Source organism: Rana temporaria, chromosome 4, assembly GCF_905171775.1.
Source record: "Rana temporaria chromosome 4, aRanTem1.1, whole genome shotgun sequence".
In the NCBI taxonomy this organism is placed as follows: domain Eukaryota; kingdom Metazoa; phylum Chordata; class Amphibia; order Anura; family Ranidae; genus Rana; species Rana temporaria.
In genome coordinates, this window is record NC_053492.1 from 387,534,487 (window position 1) to 387,546,559 (window position 12,073).

General features: G+C 41.4%; 1 protein-coding gene across 1 annotated transcript in view; it reads right to left on the reverse strand.

Moving 5' to 3' along the window:
- Positions 1-1,902: 1,902 nt before the first annotated feature.
- The window catches only part of LOC120937687 (two pore calcium channel protein 1-like), a 73,636-nt gene continuing 63,465 nt past the window's right edge, over positions 1,903-12,073 (reverse strand). Inside the window, exons 16-19 of the mRNA XM_040351097.1 lie at positions 10,964-11,054; positions 8,108-8,221; positions 5,987-6,099; positions 1,903-3,031 (exon numbers count right to left, since the gene is read on the reverse strand). Of these exons, the coding sequence (XP_040207031.1) occupies positions 2,886-3,031; positions 5,987-6,099; positions 8,108-8,221; positions 10,964-11,054 (464 nt within the window). The 3' untranslated portion in view covers positions 1,903-2,885. The remainder of the gene's footprint in view (positions 3,032-5,986; positions 6,100-8,107; positions 8,222-10,963; positions 11,055-12,073) is intronic.

Below are 12,073 nucleotides of genomic sequence, written 5' to 3' on the forward strand. Positions count from 1 at the left end.
AATGCCTTCTCCTCCTAGTTTCCCATATACCTCTTTCTCACTTTAAAACGCAGTGCTCTCCCTCACCTTCTCAGTGCCGCTAAGCACCTCATACCGGTTCACTGGAAAAGCCCACGGGTCCTGAGCAAAATGGAGTGGTTGGGGAAGGTAAAGGAGATCATGGAAGCAGAGGAATGGCTTGCCACCTGTAAAGACAAGCAAGAGAGGTTCGAATCCATATGGATGGGTTGGAGGGAGCACACATCTGGATCTACCCAAACCTCCTCCAGCTTAGACACTGCTTTGCTAGCACTGGCAGACCCCGGATTTAAACAACTAGCCTTGGCGATCTGTAACCAACCCAATGTTGTCTAATCAGGTACCACATTTAAGTAGCTGTGAACACTGCGACTACGTTCTTGGAGTGTGAACGGGAGACTAGTGAACAACAATAATTATCTTGTGACAATGGCACCTGAAACTGGGTAGGATATATTATGGAGCAAGTAAACATGTTGCCCCTGGAGTTAATGTGTTAAAAGCAGAAAAAAATGGGCAAGCATAAAAATTGAAGCAACTTTGACAAGGGACAAATTGTCATGGCTAGACAGGGTCATGGTTGGCCAAGGTTTAATTGATGCACGTGGGAGGCAAAGGTTGGCCCATGTAGTCAGATCCAATAGAAGAGCTACTGTAGCTCAGATTGCTGGTTTCAATAGAAAGATGTCCGAACACACAATGGCCTGGTCAATGTTTTTTTCTTTTACATCACGTGGATGGTTGGGTGTGTGTGGGCATTGCACCAGGATTCACTACAGGAAGAAGGCAAGCCGATGGAGGCAGTGTGATGCTTTGTTTAGTGGTGTCCATGCCTCGATAAGGTCAGGGCTGTTTTGGTGGAAAAAGGGGGACCTACTCAGTAATAGATGGGTGGGTGGTCATAATGTTATGACCAATTGGTTTATGAGGATCCCTTCTTCATACAACTCTCCTCTCAGCAAAATTCCTTTTACACATGCTTCCACACACGTCAATAAGGGTTGCACTAAAACCGCCATTACCATTTGAGCAACCAAAAAACGACCAGTCGCATTGCAATCCATCATATTTCCAAGGTATGTTTTCATGCAACTGTCTGCTGTTGGTTACTGCATATTGTTTAAATAATACGCTATTCTCTTATTTTATGTATACTGTAAAACTAAGATACTAAAACACCAAGCAGCGAATCAAAGACCGACGTGTATGTATAAATAATTTATTTGGCATACAAAATGTACTTATATAGTTCATTTATATATTCTGTAAATGATTACTCTTTTATTGCTTTGTTTTAAAGTAGCCGAGTATCATCACAAAAATAATACAGACAGTTGTATCTTTTACATATCAGATTGTCATTAGTAACAATTTCATAGCTTTACTGAATCTGTCAATAAAATGGGATAAAAAACATTAAAGCTAAACTTGATGAGAAATGTGTACAAACAGGAGAGTTTTACAATTATTTTTTTTGTAGGAAAGAGGTTTACACACACACCTCTCCCCGTTCTTCAGCTCCTGTGACCAGTCGCGGGACACCGGCAGCGATCGGGTCCCACGGTCACGGAGCTTCGGACCAAGTCGCTCTCGACCCCACGGCTGGGCTTAAAGAGACACGTGCAGGTACATGATTGTGCCCAGCCGTGCCATTCTGCCGACGTATATCGGCGTGAAGGGGTCCTTAAGTGGTTAAAAAGGAGAGAGTGTGAGCTGTGTATATTGAATGTAGGCAGCCATCTGACATATCTTATTTGCTGAATGGCTAATAACATCATCATTTAAATTTCACCTAGATAACCTATGAGTCATATGGTCTAGATCTCGGTTTGTGGATTTTGTTTGATCTTTTTCGCACCTGACATAGGGTGGATTGATGCTGTATTGCTTCCGTTGTTTTTTTTTTCCTATGGACGGTAAGATCTGCTGTTGGTGGTGAAAGATTTCATAAAAAATGCAAAAAAAAAAAAAAAAGTAGAGTGTGGCTGGATGCTGTGGATAACACCTCCATCTTCCTTTCCTCTGGACTGTATCCTTGAAGATCCTAAAACAAGCTAATTCTTTTATGGAAGTAATAGGATCTAAACCAACACCGGTCTAGTCACAAACAATGTTGGTCATTATTGTATCCTCTACCGTATATGAAAGATTGTAAATTAAGAATACACATTTTTTTGCAGATTGTTCTCAGTGCAGACAAGTGAATTTGTGTGATAACAGTCAAAGTCACATACATTAGACAACATATAAACATATCCATAAAAAAAATAAAAAAAAAAAAGTAATCTCTTATTTTTAGTGAATTGGTGCATTCAAGGCTGTGCCAGTGGAAAAAAGTGTTTACAAAAGGTTTAGCGACAAATTACCAAATCCTTGTGCTGGGGGTATCTCCAATATGGAACGGCAATAATTACATAGATTGCAAAGTACGTGTAAATATACTGTCCACAGTGCATTTTGTGAGCAGAACCAGTGTTAAATCAGAACACAGATATGGAATAGTTATTTGATTTCTACAAAAATATTTTTCTGTAGCTAGCTTTAGTGCCTGCACAAGGCAGACAGAAGTGCAGTGTGAATACATATTTATAAGGAAAGCCCTTGACTGTTTTACAATGATTCACAATGATTTTACAATGATTCTATGCTTTGTACAAAAAGACCATTTATATTTTTATAAAATTGGAAACAGGTAGCTTTTACTTTGGCGTTTTCCATACATGATTTTCTTACTATAGTTATAATAAAAATGTTTCTCTGTAAAAATAAATATTTCTATCAGATAAGCATTGTGGTGTCTATATTTACCCACATAAACCTTTGGTCCACTTGATTCAAGTCAAAATTTCAGAGATGATATGGTAACACTAGGATGCAGAATTAAATGTTGGATTTTCAATGTAGTAATCGCTAGGAGACAGATTTAAAATATCCTCCATTGGGGGACCTTCATCTTCTGGAGGTATTTCAGCTTCAAACATTCGCAGCAACAGGGCATCCACTGTTCTGTACCCTAAACAAAGCAGCCACAAATAATTTAGGATATATAGTATATTGTACCATTCTCTAAGACAAGAAGTATATAAAGAACTGTAGCGCCCCCTTACTCTCAGTAAAGGCACTACGGTAAAGTTAGTGGGGAACGAGAGAGATAATTTGCTTTCATTCCGAATTATGTCAAATTTGGCTGTCGCCAAATCTGGATTGTTCTGTGTGCTAGACTGCGTTCTAGGGATGCGGTACCATCCCTGGGCCAACAGGTGGCGCCAGAGAGGTCCAGGCGGAGCCGCTTCTTCTTAGCAGCCAATTAGGAGGAGTTTTCTCTCGCGGGGCATGCTGGGGAGATGTATTTCTGTGGCGGAAGCCATTGTTCTTGGTTCTTCCCGGGTTCCTGGTGTGGCACCCACCTTTAGGGTGTGTGCATATTGCGGGCCCCTCCACTATGGCCTACTTAGCCTGGGGTCGCGCACAACGCAGAGTTCCTGACTCTGGGCACACATGGCCTGGAGCGACTGATGCTACCAGGGGCCCCAGTGACTTACTGGGTCCCCAGCTCTACTGAAGAGATCCTAAGCTACGTGCTGTGCGGTGGGGGATCGGCTCAAGGAGAACCCGGAGGCAGGTTGTCTGAGGGGCTTGAACGAACCATCGGGGATCTGGGTGACCGAACACTGACAGATAACCTTGGCACTGTCAGTCGGTGACCCCAAGGAGAAAGACTGGGGAGGATTTGCTCTGCTGTTCACCATTGTCAGCATCGAGCCTGTGGCAGAGGCCTCATCTGGCATCCTATTTAAAAATCAGAGCCAAGTCAGTGGCAGTGACTTGTTCTTCCCAGCAACCTTAAAAGTGTCACTCCGGCTGCCAGGCTCGTGGCAGGAGTCTGTCCGGGGGCACTTCACCCACTCTGGCTGGAGTAGCGACGAACTGTATCTACTACTACTGAGAGCAGGATTGCTTTCCTCTTATCTAAGCCTGATACTGCAAGTTTCCCATACTTCATCAACCTTTTCTGTCTACCTCATGTTGATGTTGGTCGTGTTGGGCCGAGAAATAAAGCATTCAGAAAACCTCACTTGCTGATTGGACATTCGTTTACTGCTCTACTCACTACAATCACCCCTAGACAACGATTAGAGGTAACTTAATACACCTATCCCAACAACAACCAGCGGCTCCTGAGGGGGTAGCGCTACACAACTAACATTTAAACTCTAACCCGGATCATATACTTTTCATAAATATCACATATAAAATAGACACTTTTTATTTGTCTGCCATTAAAGCTGCTGAAATCGGATTTGTTATGGGTCACTCTAGTTTTAGATTAAGATCTCTCTGCCACAAATGCTATATTTTTTTCCCCCTCCTTCAGTGGGGATTCATTTTGAATTATTTTTAGGGATCCTTGCATAGAATGGACAGTAGCTCAATGCAATCCATTCATGCTGCCTCCCCACTGCTGTCACATCTATTGTTTCACTAAAGCAGTGTTGTGAATTCTCAGCTCCCTGGCAAGTGCCTGCTTTCTTCTTCCTGTAATTGCATCCTGAAGCAAATCAACCCATGAAGAAATAGCTTAAAATAAATTGATGGAAGATGGGAAAAAAGTTTACCATGTGCAATGTCATTTTCAACACAAGAGAGGGAGAACAAAGACAATAAGGGTAAACTATGACAGGAGTGCCAAATACAAAGTAAGACCCTCTAGAAACTGGAGCAAGGAACAGCAAAATAGCCATGAAATGACGTTGGGTGCTAGAGGAGATAATTCAAGTTCTATTTTAACATAACTGGAAGAAAAAGATATATCTAGAACCATACATATTTAATGACTGGTTGACAAGTGTACACAACTGCCCTTTTTTTCCTGGCCCAAGGTACCAGACCAATAATAATGTATATATTTCTCTATCTACAAAACATCTTTATTGGGAACATTGTCTCAAATAGTTTGGCAGTTTAATAAATAAAAAAATCATCAGTGGGTGACCACTTACGCAAACCTTTGTGACATTAAACTACCTTTATTGGGGGGGGGGGGTTCTTTCAATATTAGTTTATTGAACAGAAAATAAATTGTATAAACATCAAAACAAATTTGTACCACATAAAAATGTATCAACCAAACTTATAACAAGTAAAGTCCACCTTTAGTGTATTTCTGCAAAAAATCTTCGATTTGGCCAATTTTTCCTTCACCACGTGCAAATCTAGTGAAACCTGCTCTTCACACTCAATATTGCTCCACCACCTATTATATGGGGGGCCACTCACTAGAAATCTTTGGATCACCAGGACCCTCTCAGCATAGACAATTACAATCCTATAGATGGTATATGCTTGGTATACACCAGTATAGGGAAGTCCCAGAATAGGCTATATAATAAAGATGTTTTAAATGAATTTTTGCACAATTATCGCGCTATTGTTTTCTATATTGGGTCTTCCCTATATTGGTGGATATGAGAAGTGAAGAGGCGGATACCAAGCATATACCATCTATAGGATTGTAATTGTCTAAGCTGAGAGGGTCTTGGTGGCCAAAAGATATCTAGTGAGTGACCCCCCATATAAATATGGTGGTCGATCACTATTGAGTGTGAAGAGCATGTTTTACTAGTGCAATTGGCCATGTAGAGCATTGAGCGTTAAGCTCCTCCACCCTTGACATCAACCCACACCAGGCCCATCTTTGATATTGATGATCATATCTACACAAGTTCTATGTTGAATTACAGTGTGGTCTAAGGGCAGTTGCGGAGATGCATGTGTGGTAACTTCTCTAGCATATAATGCTAGGCATTTTAAACTGCACATTGTTTGTCAATTTTATATTTTTGTGATAATAAACTACTATATTTTTAGATGATTGTGTAAATTGTGGCGCCTAAAAAGTCCATCTAGAGTTTATTTTCCCAATTGACTTCTGAGGTGTAGTAATCCTATTTATAATAAAAATACATACGTTTTGAAGCTATTCGAAACATCAGTCCTTTTTGCTCTCTCTCTCCGAATGCTCCAGTATCATTTTCACAGTCTTCCATGTTGTCTGTTAAGTTTCCAGAAAGATGATCTTCCCTTTGGAAAAATCAGTACCATATAAGGCTAATAGTTGCATCGGGTTAAGCAACATTTTAAGCCTAGTGTGCCGAAAAAACATTTATAAGAAATTGGAAGAAATTTAGGCGGCGGTGGCTGGTAGGGATAAGAAATGTGTGGGAGTTCTGCAACCTGGACAGTAGAGGGAAACACAAGGGGATATGAAGGAGTATAGAAGAAGTATGAGGAATACAGAAGCCAATTGGAGAGGTCGTAGATGCAGGAGGTAGTGAGGGAAATGCAGCGGGACGTGGGAAAAAGCAGTCAGCAAAGAATTTGGGATCGGAGGAGGAATACCAGAGGTGCTCACAGCAGGGGGAGGTTGGGCAGATGCAGAGTGAATGAAAGCGTGGACGATGAAAGAGATTAGGAAAGAACACTGGCAGCCAGAAGTGTATTTACATTGTTAGGTTGATAAAAAAAAAAGAAAAGGACAAGTTCATCTAGTTAAACTAATAGAAAAAATGTAAATACATTTATAGAAAACCTCCAAATACAGAATCCTATACCTACATTTGATCTAGAGCAGTGGTTCTCAACCTGGGGGTCGGGACCCCCTCGGGGGTCGAATGATGATTTGCCAGGGGTCACCGAATCCTGGGCTGTTCCTGAAGCCTGCACCAGTCTCTCAGGCTTTATGCGGCCACCCAGCTGGGCTGTCTCTGGAGCCTGTGGCCGCCCAGCTGGGCTGTTCCTGGAGCTCGCGGCTGACCGATCAACCTCTTCGCAGCCACCCATTCAGTTCACGGCATTGGATGGGGGGGGCAGAGACTAGAGGTCAGCAGATCGGTGCGGAATGTGAAGTGGGAGGGGCTGGAGAAGACCCCATCTCCTGCATAGGCATAGGTGTCACTGCTATGAGACACCACAAAGTTGGAGACACAGTGAATAACACTACCTGTAATTATAGTTGCCATTAAAAGTCCCCACTACAGTTCTCAGATCAGCAGATGACCTTGATCAAGAGCACCCAAGTTGGCTGATCAGAACTCCCCCCAGCATTGCCACTCATCCCAACTCCCCGCCAGCACTACCACTCATCCCATTACCCCCAACCCCCAGGAAAAAAAATAGAGAATACATGGAAGGGAGAGGAAAAGAGGGGGAGGTACAAAGAAAAAGGGAGAGAAAGAATAAGAGAAATAACAAGAAAGAAAGATGGCAAGAGACAGAGATTGGGGGAAAAAAAAAGAAATTAGGATAGAGAAAGATAAAACTTAAAGAAAGGAGAACAAAGGAGAAAGAGTGGTACATCCTAAAATGTACCATAAGGGGTTTTAATACTGTACAAGAGGAGCATTAAATGTCCTTGGGTAAGGGGCGCAAATTACTTGTCTTGCCTTGAGTGCTGACAACGCTACGAAAATAATTTTACTGTTAGGGGTCCCCACAACTTGTGAAATGTTATCAAGGGGTCACGTCATTTTATCAAGGGGTCACTAGAGAGGTTGAGAACCACTGATCTAGAGGAAGGATAAAAACCCTCATATAAAAATGTTTTTTTTTTAATTTGTTCCAGCGGAGGAAAATAAATTCCTTCCTAATCTCCCATAAGGCAAAAAGAATATTCCTTGGCTCAACAGTCTCTGGTGTTATCTAAATATATTAATATCCAGTAATATTTTGCGCATTTAGGAATTCATCCCGCTCTTTTTTTTTTTTTAACTGACAGGGCTGGTCAGAACTATTATATTTCCAGAGGGAGATGATTTTACATTTTCACAGCTCTTACTGTGAAGTAGCCTTTTAAATGTCTTTTCCTTCAACTATAAAGAGGTTTCCCCTTGTTGTTTGTAATGGCCTTAAAGTGAATAAAATCTACACAAAGTTTACTATAGGAGTGCTTATGTATTCATCCATAGTTATTATATTCCCCTTAATTGCCTCTTTTTTTTACTTGGTTCATATTGTGACTGTGCAAGTAACCTTGTTATTTACTTTGCACACAGAAATTAAAATGAAAAATACAAATTCATATATCACTTACTCTTTCACAGCCATACCCAGCTCCTGAATCTTGGTCTCAATAGTAGTTTCAACTTCACTCCTTTCCAACGAATACTCCACAAAAAAAGCTTCCAAAATAAATGCCACGAATATGCTGAGAAAAAAGATATACATCAATAGCTGTGATGGCGGTGGGTACATACAAAAAAAAAATCTTAAAATTTGGTGCTGGGTTACTGTTCCACCTGAAGAACTGCCATTACATATACAAGCTAAATTTGACCAATGGGTATTGCATAACTTTTACAAGCAGTTCTATTCACACATGATGCCATTATGCTTAAAGAACAGAAAGCCCTAACTAGATGACATTGAGTTTCCTAAAATATTGCTTAATACAAACTGACATTTTTTTATAACAATAGGAATTCTTGACTTACCAGTAAAATCTGTTTCCTGAAGCACAGAACAAGACACAAGCTTCTAAAATGACTATGTCTAGGACTTTCAAAAAAAGCAATCCAACTGAGGGGTGGGCAAAACAGGAAACAATGCCAACAGGCCCACAAAACATACTGGAGAAGGACTTCACAGACTTTGACAGAAGCTTGTAGCACCTTACACCCAAAAACAGGAAGGAAGGAAGGAAGGAAGGAACGAACAAACAATATACTGATTAAAGGTGGAAGGCGGAGACCACCTTTGGGGAGACTAGGAGGTTGTAGGTCTCAAAACAACCTTGTCCTTGTGAAACACTAAAAAAAGGCTCTTTACTGGAAAAGGGCTCTTTACTGGAAATGACCAGGGGTAGAGATGTGCACCACTTCCTGATCAAAGGCATTAACTAGAGAATGAGATGCCTAGGCCTATGAAATAGAATGGCCATGACTGAGATTTATCCCTTAATGGTACTGATGGTCAACTTTTGATGCAGAGCAGGCTGAAAAGTCTGAATAAATCCCAGGTAGTGCTTTCTAGGATACAAGTTCCTTGACTCACACAGGACCGTATCTTCAACAGCCATGCTGTTAAAGCCAGCGGGATGGAACACTGGCCTGTGGATCCCACAGAGCCTCTGCCAGAAGCTTGTGTATGTTGAAATACCATGGTTCTCCTGGGCCAATTCAGTGTAAATAGTAACACTGGTATGCTTTCTATATCAATCCAGTGAAGTAAGCAAGGCAGAACCTAGATGGGGCAGAAAGGTACAGCAGATTGAACTGACCCCACAGCCTTACCAGAGCGCTCACTGTGAAGGTCTGGGGATCCCAGGAGCAGGTCCAGTTTAGGGAAGTTCTGCCCAAGAGAGGATCCAATCAGTATCCTATAGGGCAGTGTGACTTCTGGTGCCTCCTTGATGACGAATGTAAGCCATAATAATAGCATTGTCCACCGTATTCTAGACAGTTGTCCCCACAATAGAGGAGTCCAGCATTGAACAGATATTCAAATCGTCCTGAGTTTTAGAATGTTGAGGTTAAATCTTGAAGGTGCTCAAGACTGTTCCTCAGCCCAACAGGTTGGCATCCGTGATATCCATCCACAACTGTGGAGGAAAAAAGGTTTCCCCCAACTCCATTGCCAGATTGGAAATCCACCAGGTCAGAGAATGTCTGGCCTTGGGGGTTCAGACACATCCGGCGGTCAAAGGCTGAAATCGTCTGGAGAGAAACTAGGTGCATGGCACCACATTTTAATTTGCCTTCATGATACCCAAGACCGTCATGCATGTACAAATCGAGTCCTCTGGAGGTTGATGGGCCCTTGAATTAGAATGATAGAGCAGAAGTTTGGCTTGAGGCAGAACAATTTTGGACAATTTTATGTACAACCTCAGACCCAGGTACTCCATAAATGAACCACAATCAAGAAGGAGCGCACATCGCAATAGCACCACCACAGGTGTACTCTGGAAACACACCCAAATGGCACCATGACCATCGTTGACTGCAAAACCATACCACGTAAAGGGGGGGTGTCAGGCACCTGGAATTGAATGTGTAAAAGACTTCCTCCCTGTACTGTATACTCACCATGTCAGCAGCAGGAGCCGTTACCTTTACACAGTGGGCATGCAGTCATAGGGGTCTTCAGAAACTGGGCACTAAATCAGGCAGACCACTGATCTGGAGGTGTAAAGAACCCTATGGCTGATTTCACATGATAAAGAGGGAGAGAGGGGGAGAATGAATATCTCAGTGCTGCTGATCTCCTCAAGCCTTTCAGACACTTTCTGTGTACATGCACTCACTCCAGCATCAGGGTCACATCATTTCTCTGAATTGGCATCCTGATGGCAAAACAGTTTACCATGCTAGCACAATTTGTGGTTTAACAGCTAAGGATTGAGAGAGGCGCTTGCGATGAATACTTGTGGCAGCCAATGCATGTCGCCCATTTCATTATTGCAGACAGGTCCCCTCTCACACTATGGACTAAAATATCAAAGACCCAGGACCCTGAAGAGTGTTGTGCCTGGAGTTTTAGATAAGTAATTAGATATTTTTAGATTTTATTTTTAAACCAAAGGTTTAGCTTGGGTACAGAGAGTTGAGTGGCAGACCTTTTTTTTTCTAATTGGAGATAAGATTTAATATACTGACAAAACTTGCTTTGAAAACACTGTGGCTATTGGCCATTTTAAAACTTGGTAAAAGCCATTTTAATCTAGAGTTGTCATTTACGTTGTTCATATGTTATGCCTAATAAATAGTATATCGGGCTCCAAAGTTTCCCTGGTTTGTTGCTTTGTTAGCTTCTTGCAGAAAATGACAGAAAGTATATATATAAATATATAATATTTTGTATACAAGTCTGAATAATTTCATATTTCCGAAGGAAAATGGGGAATACATGTAATCTACATAAATATAGAGAACAGTAAAAAAAAACTTACTTGATTATCATGATGACAACCACCACATGGAATAGAATAAAATACATTTTAGCTGCTGGGTGGGTTACCAGAGAAAACCCAGTGGCGATAAGTAGGATGTTAAGAAAGGTAACATAAAAATGTAAAATGTAATAAAATTTAAAAATTTGCCGTTATACAGAATAAATATTTTCGGCAAGCTTACCTACCCAAAGTTACTTGTCCTCTATCTGTTCAGTACACAGAGCTTCCATGGAGAGGAAAGTTCACAATAGAACACGATTCTACATAGTGGTAGATATCTGCACATTAACAAAGAAATGCACTGATGCCACATGCACTATAAATGCAAAAATGGCCATGTTTCATCATATTCTCTTATCAGACATGTTAAAGCCCACTCGGGGTAATTTAAAGTGGACCTGGACATAGTGAAGAAAAGTGAAGTGAAGATTTACAATATTCGATAGATCATTTACTATGTTAATTGTGCTTAAAAAAAAAAAAATTAATTCCTCCAGAAATTAGTAAGTTTCATAGCTGTCCAACGTCATGGTGAAATTATTGTACCTCTGACTGCATTCTAAAGGCAACAATTTAGTATTGTACTTATGAACAGACAGATTACCAAATTAATTGGCATCCATCATGGTTTATTCAATATTTAATAAAAATCAGACACATCAGAACATTTAACCAGTTCCCTACCGCCGTATTGTAGAATGACAGCAGCAGGAACCCTCCCAACCCCTGGGCGGACGTCATATGACGTCTTTTCTTCCCGGCATTGTGGCGAGCGCACGCTCGCCGCATCACTGTGGTCCCGATGCGCGGCCACCGGGCACCCGTGATTGCTCTTCACAGAGCAGGGACGTGGATCTGTGTGTGTAAACAAACAGATCCACGTCCTGTCAGGGGAGAGGAGAACTGATCGTATGTTCCTTGTATATAGGAACAACGATCGGTCACCTCCTCTCCCCCTACAGTTAGAATCACTCCCTAGGACACACAACCCCTTGATCGTCCCCTAGTGTTAACCACTTCCCTGTCAGTCACATTTATACAGTTATTAGTGCATTTTTATAGCACTGATCGCTGTATAAATGTGAATGGTTCCAAAATAGTGTCAAA